General features: G+C 41.3%; 1 protein-coding gene across 2 annotated transcripts in view; it reads right to left on the bottom strand.

Moving 5' to 3' along the window:
- Positions 1-12,076, bottom strand: part of cita (citron rho-interacting serine/threonine kinase a) — a 144,324-nt gene that overhangs the window by 68,337 nt on the left and 63,911 nt on the right. For both annotated transcript variants that reach the window (XM_055655232.1, XM_055655233.1), the window contains exons 13-14: positions 10,144-10,263; positions 802-972 (exon numbers count right to left, since the gene is read on the bottom strand). In XM_055655232.1, the coding sequence (XP_055511207.1) occupies positions 802-972; positions 10,144-10,263 (291 nt within the window). The remainder of the gene's footprint in view (positions 1-801; positions 973-10,143; positions 10,264-12,076) is intronic.

Raw genomic sequence — 12,076 nt, 5'->3', positions numbered from 1 at the left:
TCCATCATGGAAATGTTTATTTGACCCGAGCATGGCCAAGATATCAGTCAGATCGTGAAGCAGGAAATTTAAAAGGTCAAGATTTCAGTTGGTAGCTTTATTAAACTCTGCTCAATTGGTCAGTCAAAGATAGTTAGGCCCAATGTGTTTAAGGAGGAACTGCAGATGCTGGAAAATCGAAGGTACACAAAAATGCTGGAGAAACTCAGCGGGTGCAGCAGCATCCATGGAGCGAAGGAAATAGGCAACATTTCGGGCCGAAACCCTTCTTCAGGCCCAATGTGACTACTCCTTAAAATAATCCCGAGGCCTCTACTCGCTGGAGTTTAGAAGGATGAGGTGGAACCTCATTGAAACTTACCGAATAGCAAAAGATGTGGACAGAGTGAATGTGGAGAGGATGTTTCCACTAGTGCGAGAGTCTAGGACCAGAGGTCCTAGCCTCAGAATTAAAGGACGTTCCTTTAGGATGGAGATGAGGAGGAATTTCTTTAGTCAGAGAGTGGAATTCATTGCCACAGATGGCTGTGGAGGCCAAGTCAATGGATATTTTTAAGGCAGATATGGACGGATTCTTGAGTAGTAGGGGTGTCAGGGGTTATGGGGAGAAGGCAGGAGAACGGGATTAGATGGAGTAGACGGTGGAGCTAATTCTACTCCTATCACCTATGAAGTTATGAAGCCGTATAAAAATCACCACATGCAGAACATCTTGATGCACAACAATTCATTTCCATCACCTTACTGCCTATTCTTCACTGTCCTTCCCTCCACACAATTGGAACACATGTTCAAACCAACCTTCTGTAGTTTCTGCTGTGAGTCGGCTGCTTTCCGTCTGTATTCATCGGCCGTAATTCGGGTATCCTTCAGTTCGGACTCGTAAAGATCAGCCCGGCGGCGTGCTGCAGCAAGGTCCTCTTCCAGTTGTCGCACCGTCACTTGCATCTCCTCCATCTGAGCCTGAAACTCCTGTTTACAAGTGAGGGGGAAACAAATATCACAAAGTGGGTGTAGAGGAGACAGAACATTAACTGTATATAGATTAATAAATAGATGTATAAATAGATAGTTATATAAATTAATTAAATCTTACACAAGATTATATTTATTCATTTTATTCTACTACTTACAGAAAGTTTGATAAAAAGATGAACAGTACGGAGTTTGTTGTCACATGTGCAAGTACGGTGAGGAACAAGTGCTCTGAAAAGCTTCACAGGCACAGGCATAAAGACTCAGACAACACACTGCGTAAATTGTACAAGATGGGGAAAAGAAAATGTGTACAAAATAAGAGATTTGTGCAAAAACACAATTCATGACATGAAAGGGGGCACAGCCTGAAGGTTGGGCACCCTTGATGATAATAGAGGCCACCTTTTGAGGTGGCATCTGATGTAGATGCCTTTGATAGTGGGGTGGGCTGTGCTTGTGACGGACTGGGCTGAGACCACCACTCCCTCGGTGTTCCTGTGCATTAGAATTTGCATGTCAGGGCATGATGTAACCAGACAGCACTTTCTGAAGTGCATCTGCAGTGGTTTGTTAGAGTATTCAGTGACATGCTGAATCTTCTTAAACTTCAAAGAAAGTTTCTGAAGAGTTGATTCACGATATATCCAATCTCTCAAAGTACTTCATTATGGTGGATGTAAGCTCTACCATACAGCCATCATTGAAGCATGTCACCTTGCTCTTCTTGGGCACCGGTACAATAGATGCCCTTTTGATGCAGTTGGGAAGCTAAGGCTGCAGAGTGTGTGGTCAAAGATATCCAGGAATATTCCAGCCTGTTGGTTTCCACGGATCGTCCGCACTTGGCCAGGTGCGCCATTTGGGCTCAATGCTTTGTGTGCCGTCACTCTCTTGAAGGCTACTCATGATGTTGGCTTCAGAGACTGAGAAGGGTGGTATCAGGAACTGTGGTGGCTCATGTTGGTGTTGTTTTTATTCACTCTTTTAAAAGCATTCATAAGGGGCATTGACCTCATGTGGAAGTGATGTGGCATTGCACGAAGACACCACCCCCTGATCCGTGCAGCAGATGGAAAACCCCTCAGGCTGGAACACAATGCCCGGAAAGTTGGGGGCGAGACGTGTATCTGTGAAACAGGAATACACAGCAATCTCTCATGTCCGTCTGATAGAGCAGTCTTGCTCCTAGGTCTTCGTTCTTGTTCTTCAGCGACCATGTGGGATGGGCGGGAGTTTGCATACACCAACACCTCATTCTTATCCCAAGTCCTCTCCAGCGATCGTGTTAAGGCAGAGATAGATTCTTGATTAGTACAGGTGTCAGGGGTTATGGGGTGAAGACAGAAGAATGGGATGAGGAGGGAGAGATAGATCAGCCGTGATTGAATGGCAGAGTAGACTTGATGGGCCGAATAGCTTAATTTTGCTCCTTCACATGGACAAAATGGAGGCCTCCCCCACAGTGCCAGGTGCTGAGCTTGTGTTCTGTGGGTCGTGTCTGCCGGATGATTAGAAGTTTGCAAGTGTATTTAAATGGCTTAAAAGCCTGTTCCTTACGGCTGTAACTCTGCCTGCAGAGTTAAAACTTAAAAAAGTCAAAGCTCAAGTGTACAGGCGTTTACCTGCATGCGGCATGCAAAATGTTGCCTCTTCCTGGCGCCAATTTTGATCAATTTATCACCTAAGCATTCAAATCCCACAGACAATTACTCCTCGTTTAGAGAAATATCAGAATACAAAACAGATTATTTTTAAATTGTTACTAAGTTGTTTTAGGAATAGCTCATTGTCTTGACCAATTACCTGAGCAGAAACCTTTTGGGACCCTCAAGCCAAAGATGTATTTTTAACAATCATGGAAATTATTTTAATCTTGTAAGCACATACCCCAATCAGAAATAACCACGCTTTCCTGATAATATTTTGTGCAAGGATGCAGATATGTAAACTAGCAGCAGTCATTTTTCAAGTTCTTGTATTTCCCTTTGTGAACCAGGGTGCTTAAACAATCAGCTCATTCATGGATGAACCATGTTTAAGAATAGAATCTCAAAATGATATTCAGTCTTAAGCAAGTCACTCAGCCGTTGAAATATTTAGAAGCAGAATAGAAAAGAGTCTTCCATCAATTGTCCTTGTACTTAGAAAATACAGCTCAAATACAGCACAAAATTTGTGGTAGAGAGATGAATGGCTCAACTGTATTATCCTCTCAGACAGGCAATAATGGTGTTTCATTTCTAATAGGAGTCTTCATTGACATCATATTTGGTATCAGGTCAAGAGGTTTGCCAGATACCTTTGAAGTATGATTGCACATAAAGTCATAGCTGCTAATCATTCCCTATAAACACCACAGTGGGATACTATTTTCAATTATCTCCTAACTACCACTATTCTTCTCCACTACGCCTCTCCAATCTCCACAGAAATTTTAGGTTTGGAAATACAGTGCGGAAACAGGCCCTTCAGCCCACTGAGTCTGCGCCGACCAGCGATCCCCGCACATTAATACTACCCTACGCACAAGAGGGACAATTTTACAGTTTATAGCAAGCCAATTAACCTACAAACCTGTACGTCTTTGGAGTGCGGGAGGAAACTGAAGTTTTCGGAGGAAACCCACGCATGTCACGGTGAGAATGTACAAACTCCGTACAGAGAAGTACTCTTAGTCAGGATCGAACCCAAATCTCTGGCACTGTAAGGCAGCAACTCTACTGCTGCGCCACCATGCCGCCCCTATAGTGTATAATCTATAGGGCAAAGAACCGTCTAAAAGAACTGCAAGAACACAATCTATATGAACAAAGATAAATTGTACCAGATTCTCAAAAAAAACCCAAAACAAAACAGAATTGTGTCTGGACAAGAGGATGCAAGTATTGAAACATTGGAAAGATTATATGTGTGCATTAACTTCAGCTCAGCTAAATTTATACTGGCTGTAAACTATATCATACCATCCTAGTCATCCATCATACGCTGTAGATTTATGAGATTCCACCCACTGGAGCGTTTGATCTTCCCCATCACTAAACTCTTTCAGGTCTAATACCATCTCATTCATCTCTCCATTGCATGATTCTGACCACATATCCAACCACTTCAATACATCTCATAATTGCAGACCATACCTTCAGCTGGGCACCTAAAATTCCTTTGCTAAATTACTCAATTTGTCTGCATCTCCCCGAATATTTTTTACACAGAAATTTATAGGAGGGGTAACTTTTTCACGCAAAGGGTGGTGGGTCTATGGAACGAGATGCTGGAGGAGGTAGTTGAGGCAAGGATTCTCGCAACATTTAAGAAGCAATTATATAGTAATGTGGACTGGACAGGATCAGAGGGATCTGGGCCAAATGCAGGTTAATGCGACTAGTGTACATGGGACATGTTGGTCGATGTGGGCAGGTTGGCCAGAAGGGCCTGTTTCCATGCTGTATGACCCTATTACCAGTATAGATAATCCTCTAAGATCTACTTTTCGAATACAGTTATGCAAGCTTTATTTTCATTAAAGTTAATTTTTGTCATTAAAGTTATTATAAAAATACAAGCTGCTGTTGTTGGATTGTAACCAGAAATCCAGGAAATGTGTTACCAGAAGAACTTACTACCTTTAAAAAAAAAAGATAGGCAGTTAATTGTTAAGCCAATGCAGAAAGCTTATTGTTCCACAGGAAGGATATAAGCCACTCCCAGAGAATACATTCCATCCACCAACTATAATCATTGTCTTGCAAAACAAAGTTTCACCTGAAAATAGCATAATCCTGTCATTAACAGAATCAGCTGGATATATTGTACAATATGCTTAACTGTTAAACCTACTTGACATGGAGATAAACAGAGATGGGTCACCAGAAATATTGCAGATAGAAGATGCAAAAAAAATAGAAAGCATGTTAAGTGCATTGCACGAGAATCGGGAACACAAATAAAAATAATTAAATTTTGATGCACCGGATATCCTGGTTACAAAGCAACCAAAGGATTTAATGCAGAGTTTGTGCGAGGAAAGGGAAGGGACGTTCTTGTACTCACTATAAACATATTGTGCTATAGTTAAATAAACAAAAATCTTTTTTAATGTTCCTATTACTGTCAGATCCCGAGTATGCTTTTAATTCTTCACCGGGCTTTCCACTTGTATTCTAGTTGGACCATCAAAATTCAAGTTCCCAAATCATTCAGAAGCTCAGGCTAACTTGCAAATGTTAAAAATAGTTAATCAATGAAACGCTGAATATTTTTAAGATATTGTTTTATAACACAATTTTACAATCATTTATATCGGAGGTTCAAGTGCCAACTTTGATGTTGCCATGGCTACTGGTTCACAAGTATGTTACTATAGTAACCGCTACTTGAAAATATAATTAAACCCCTGCAAAACTGCACAAATTATCTGCCATGACTAATAAAATGATACCACATCTTTGTTTTCAGTTTAACCTGGAAACAGTATTGCCCAGCAAACACAATATACCTTTTCTGCCCAAATATTTAAAATATATTGACCAGATTCAGAATGATAATCAGAGCTCAAGAAATACAAGCAGTTGCTCATATTTATACACCCTCAATCTTGCTCCATCATTCCTTATATTCATATAATTGCTCTAACTATTAGTCTCATTTCCATTTCTCCATCTAATCCCATAACCCTAGATTCTGGGTCGTCAAAAAAATCTCTCTCACCTGTCAATATCCTGAATGACATAATATTCATTGCTCTTTAGAATAGAGATTTCCAAAGATTCACAATCTTTGAAAAGCAAAAACGTCTCCTCATTTTCATCCAAAATTAGAAGATGTGTCCTACCTCCAGACTTGTCCACCAAGAGACACATTCTTACATCATTAATCCTGTGAAGCCACTTTGGAGTCTCATGTGCTTCAGTAAGATCGCAACTCACTCTCCTAAGTTCCAGGCTATTGCAGGCCTAATTTAAACAATCTTTCCTCATTATCGAAACACTTTAACCCCACGAATCATTCGAGTGCGACTTACCTGCAGTGCCACAAGGTTCCCTAAAAAATGACAAATGTACTCAGAACTTGAGTGTAGTCTCACCAAACCTGTGCAGTTCTAAACCTCCCCTACTTTTGCACCCTGTTCCCTTTTCCTTCTTCTTTACTTGCTGTTCCTGCAAATGAGAACCTCCAAGCTCATATCAAGAGCTACGTGATCATTATTCCACAATTAACCACTCAGTTGTGAAGTTGACAAAAAACAAAAGGTACATAAAATAAATAAGCATTCTATAACCAAGAGATTGGGGGTGGGAGATATAAAGAAAAACAAATTATGCAAACTCTGGGAGGTAACACGATAGAGAAAATGACTAGAGTAATTGGAAAAGGCCTTAACTACCATTATAATTTATAACCAAAGGATTATAATTCCAAATCTCTCTGCTTACAAGGGTGTGCTTGGTGACTTCAGTTCCTCAATCTCTTTCCTTTGTGTGCTTTTAATTTTTACTGCAATTTTAAAAGAACTGCGATTTTTCCATTTCACTATTCTCCAATCAGTCCAACTTCATGACATAATTTGGTTCAAGAGTGTTTTATTGTCATATGTCCCATATAGAACAATGAAATTCTTATTTGCTGCAGCACCACAGAATATGTAAACATAGTATATGATATGATAAACGAGAGAGAAAAGAAAAGTCCAGTGTGTATACATACACACACACATACACAATACATATATATTTAAATATATGAGCTTATATGAGGTTGTTGTGTTAGTAGCCTGATGGCTGTGAGGAAGAAGCTGTTCCTGAACCTGGACGTTACAGTTTTCAGGCTCCTGTACCTTCTTCCTGATGGCAGTAGTGAAATGAGTGTGTGGCCAGGATGGTGTGGGTCCCTGATGATGTTGGCTGCCTTTTTGAGGCAGCGGCTCTGATAAATCCCTTCAATGGTTGGGAGACAAAAATGTTTAAGAAAGAACTGCAGATGCTAGAAAAATCGAAGGTAGACAAAAATGCTGGAGAAACTCAGCGAGTGAGGCAGCATCTATGGAGCGAAGGAATATGTGACGTTTTGGGTCGAGACCCTTCTTCAGACTGATGTGGGGGTGGGGGGGAGGGGGGGGGGGGAAGAAGATAGGAAGAGGCGGAGACAGTGGGCTGTAGGAGAGCTGGGAAGGGGAGGAGAAGAAGGAAGAAAGCAAGGACTACCTGAAATTGGAGAAGTCAATGTTCATCTGTCAACTGATCACCTGCTGTCCTTCTACTCCTTGCTTACAATCAGAAACTGAAGAAGGAGCATCCGGTACAGAAAATCGTGTAGTGCTGGTCCAAAGAAACAGATGACATCCCTCGCGACTGCTTTGAGTCAGTGGACTGGTCTATATTCAAGCAATCTGCGCCTATCCTAGATGAACATGCCACTGCAGTCACAGACTTTATCACCAATTGTGTAGAGGATTATGCACCAAAGACAACGATACGTGTATTACCCAACTGGAAGCCATGGATGAACCACGTTCCACTCCCAGGTGAAGTCGACGTTTTCCGCATTCAAGTCAAACGATCCCGAATGGCACAAGAAATCTATCTCCGACCTTCTCAGAGCCATTAAGAATGCCAAGAGGGAATTCCAAGCTGAGACGGAGTCTTGAGGCAATGACGCGGATACCCGTAGATTGTGGCAAGTCTTGCACGCTATAACAGTCTACAAGGTGAAGGTAGGCAGAATTGCTGGCAAAAATGGGTCCCTCCCTGATGAACTCAATGGGTTATATGCCCACTTTGTACAGAAGGTTGTTGGTGGAGTGCCATCTGCCCGCCAGTCTCCAGACCACCTGTACTAACGGTTACGGAGGCAGACGCAAGATCAGCCTTCCTGAGAGCGGGTCCATGGAAAACAACTGGTCTGGATTGAGTCTCTTGCCGCGTCTTCAGGATCCGTGCGGATCAGCTGGCAGAGGCATTCGGATATCTTTAACCTCTCACTACTACATTCGGAGGTCCCTACCTACTTCACAAAGGCTCCTATCATTCCAGTGCTGAAGAAAAGTAAGGTAATGATCCAACAGGGGCGCCGTATGATGGCAGCCTCTGCCTACAGTCTGTCTGTTTTTTCATCTTTTTGTTATTCTTAGTCTGTTTAAAAAGTATGTTTTGGAGGTTTCTTAGTCTTTGTATGCGGGGGAGGTGGGGAGGGTAAGGGGGAAAACCATTTCTCAGTCACTTCCGTTCCGACGTCAGAGTTCCGATCATCCCGGCGAGAGGGCCTAAAACGTCGGGCCGCCATAGCGGCAACTGCAGAGGGCTCGGGAGACCCAGACCACGGGTGAACAAAGAGGAGGATGACTGAACTGTGTTGCCTTCCCTCGCAGTGGGAAACGTTGATTCCGCTGTGTGGGGATGTTTATGTTAAATTCTATCGTGTGTTGTGTTCTTTTATTATTCGTATGGCTGTATGGTAACCCAAATTTCACTGTACCAATTGGTGCATGTGACAATAAATGTAAACTTGAACTTGATGTAACTTAATGGCAACCATCCAGTGACTCTGACCTCCACCATCATGAAGTGTTTCGAGAGACTGGTGATGGTGGAGGTCAACAGATCTCCCTGGCCCTAAACCCATCTCTAGAACACCTAAACAAAAATCTGCCTTCAAAGCCATAATCCCATTCAATCTCATCTCCAAACTCCTGGACCAAGGAATCAGCAAAAAATTGCAGAGTTGTAGATGTAGCCTAGTCCATCGCAGACCAGGTTTCCTACCATTGACTGTTATCCACACTGCCTCAGAAAAGCAGCCAACATAATCAAGGACTTGGTCATTCCTTTTCCCTACTCCGATCTGACAGAAGGTACAGAAATTAAAAGCGCACACCGCCAGGTACAATTTCTTCCCCTCCGTTATCAGGCATCTGAACAGTCATTCCGTAAGCTAGGGTACTATTCAATTCACCTCTATCCCATTGAGAACATTTAGTGCACAACAATGCTGGGAACTATATTCTGCACTCTATATCTTCCCATTTGCTCTATCTATGACACTTAGTAAGTAAGTAAGTAAGTTTTATTTATATAGCACGTTTTAAGTCAACTCGCATTGACACCAAAGTGCTTTACATAATATAGATAATAAGTTTCCATACCATAGAAAAAGGTTAAAAAAAACTTGAGTTTGAACTGTTGGATATCATGCAAAGCTTTTCACTCTACCTTGGTACATGTGACAATAATAAACCTAATCTAACATTTTATTGACCTCTTCTAATAGAGGTATATTTACATTGTGCAATTTCTGTCAGTCATGAGATGAACTTTATAATACTGCTACAAACAATGATGAAGGTGTACATTCATGAAATAATGTAACAAGATGACCCGAGGCCCAAAACACGCAAGTTGTCAAATTTGTGAGACACGCAAGAAGTAATTTAAGTTGATGAATCTGCTGGTAAAAAAGCTACAGGGCTTATAGGGAATGCCTTAAAATAATTGATATATACAGGCATGGATAGATTAGGGAAGGTATTCCGGAACTCAGCGTTGGGAGTTGCCAATAATGGATTAATTAAAAATCAGGATTTGAAGTAGCATAAATATTTCACAGGGTAATAAGAATGGAGGAAGGGAATGCTCAAATAACCAAGATCTTGTAACACTTCTATATCCTTTTCAAAACGGGTGGATTTTGCAGAGGAAAGCTGTTGTAATTTGCACATACACGTACAAGTCAGATAGCAATAATCCAAAAAAAAAGCTGGGTAGAATGTCAGCTACTGAAGCAAATGACTGCCTTTAGTGCTTTAGACTGCCTTTTTCCATTTTTACCCAAATGCAAACTCTTTGTGAAATGGGAAAGCTTTCAGACAAATTGTCATTTCAATTGTTGAAAAATAAGAGAGTAAGCACAAGAATTCAAGAATGGCAACAAGCAATTATTTATTGATACCATCATGCTCGACTAAAAATAAGACAGCAGTGAAACCGTGCTGATAAAGTGCAAGTCTGAATACCAAAATAAAATTGTTTGCACTCATACCTCCAGGATTGCTGAAGATTACAGTCTTATCAATGCTTAAAATTCCATCATATTTAATAGGACCGAGAGAACACCTTACTGAATCAAAGTGCTCTAATATAACTTCCTTCAATCCCATTTATATACACCAGTTACCTGTTCTTTGATTTCCTGCATTCTCTGACTCTGCTCCTGAATTTCCTGCAGCAGTTGGAGTGCTTTGTCATCCTCCTGAGATACTTCTACACGTGCCTGCTCAAGGCTACGCTTCAGGCTCTGAAGAGATAAAGCAGAGCATTAGACAACTGGGAAACCCATCCACATTACTGCTACTTTACAGTCAGAGATGGATACACATTCTGAATACTTTGAGACAACTTAATATATTTAGTAATGCTCCTTCAAAATTAAACTCCCATACACACCATCAACAGTGATCTGATAGCAGACATTTTGAATGACATCTGCCTACGCAAAATTGAATAATTTCAATCTACCAACTTGTCTCTTCATTTTCATGTTATCACTGACTGTTATCAGTGCATCAAGTGATGGAAACCATGCATCATGAACAGCTTATGAACTTTGCGAAAGCAAGGACAAATTAGACAATAAGGGATAAAATAGGAGGAATGGTGGTTGCTTTGTTTATTCAAAATGAGCAGAACCGTTGCGCATCTGGTAGAACAGCTGCCTCACAGGTGCTGGTGACCTGGGTTCAATCCTGACCTCAGGTGTTGTCTGTGTGGATTTTGTACATTTCCCCTGTGACCCTGGTGTGTAGGGAAGTGGGATAATGTAGAACCAATGGGTGATCGATAGTAGGTGTAGATTCAGTGAGCCGAAGGGCCGGTTGCCATGCTGTATCTTTCTATCCTTCAATCAATTCAAAAATGTGTACATCTGCACTCGATCTCCAATCAGTCTAATCTAAGCTCTCATCAGTCATTATCTTCAATAGCTCCATGAAAAAAAATCACCAATGATCCACATTTCAAATTATATTTTGCAAGCAAGAATGAAATCCACAATATGTATAATTAATAAAATAATTAAAATGTGTATAAATAGGCTAAGAAATTAACAATTTATTCAAAAGTCCCATACTTATCTTTTGTCCTTTAGTGCCTAAATACTCACAAACATTGTGCCTGGGGCTTGACTGTCACTGAATTACAAATATTTTCCTTTGTGTGTAAAGGAAAATATGGCATTCAGTTCTCAGGCAAGTCCAGAGAGGTCAGTGTCAGGGGAAGAGGGAAAAAAAACATACCACCAGTCTGAGGCCTGCTCGGTACCTGGAGGCAACTTAGAGGGTTTGATAAATACTCTGTGGGGAGTTGTAGATTTGATAGTTGGGGATCGAGGAGTGAAGGGGTATCTTAACTCGGTCCAAGGGGCGGGTTATGGTCAAAAGATCATGTTGGGCGAGCAACTATGATTCGGTAGGCGTTGTTTCCACATCAGGGTTCCAACGTGAGTTGTGTAGGTGGTGTTGGACATCTGGGCCTCAATCAGCAAAACATGGGAGGTACGGTGGAGGAAGGAATTATACTAGGTCAGTATAAGGAAGTGAAGGGAATTATACTGGGTCAGCGAGATCAGTGAGTTGGGGGTTGGCCAGGGGTTGAGCCTAAATTGTTATCTTTATATTACTGGAGTCCCTCCTGGAGCAGTACAATGCCCAAAATAAAACTGATTAATTTCCTCTGCAATGATCCAAATGGAACATTGGATAGAATCGGAGAGGTCATTGACATCTTTATGCAGAAATTGCACTACATAAGCATGTCAAGACTGTAGGAATGAAATTTTGTTCAAACCTTGTCTGTTTAAATGACAATAAAAGGCATTCTATTATATTCTAAAGACACCAGGAAGAGGTAGTCTGGCTTAGTTTAGAAATAGAGCATGGAAACGGGCCCCTTTGGCCCATCTAGTCCGTGCTGACCATCAATCACCCATTCACATTAATTCAATGTTATTGCACTTACCCACTCCCGATAGAGGGGCAATTTACAGAGTCCAATTAACTTACAAACCCGCGCACTAGCTTTCTGATGACCTGTTTGTTACCGTGTTGTGCTCC

Source organism: Leucoraja erinacea, chromosome 25, assembly GCF_028641065.1.
Source record: "Leucoraja erinacea ecotype New England chromosome 25, Leri_hhj_1, whole genome shotgun sequence".
NCBI classification, from domain to species: domain Eukaryota; kingdom Metazoa; phylum Chordata; class Chondrichthyes; order Rajiformes; family Rajidae; genus Leucoraja; species Leucoraja erinaceus.
This window is presented reverse-complemented; position numbering and strand designations above follow the sequence as displayed.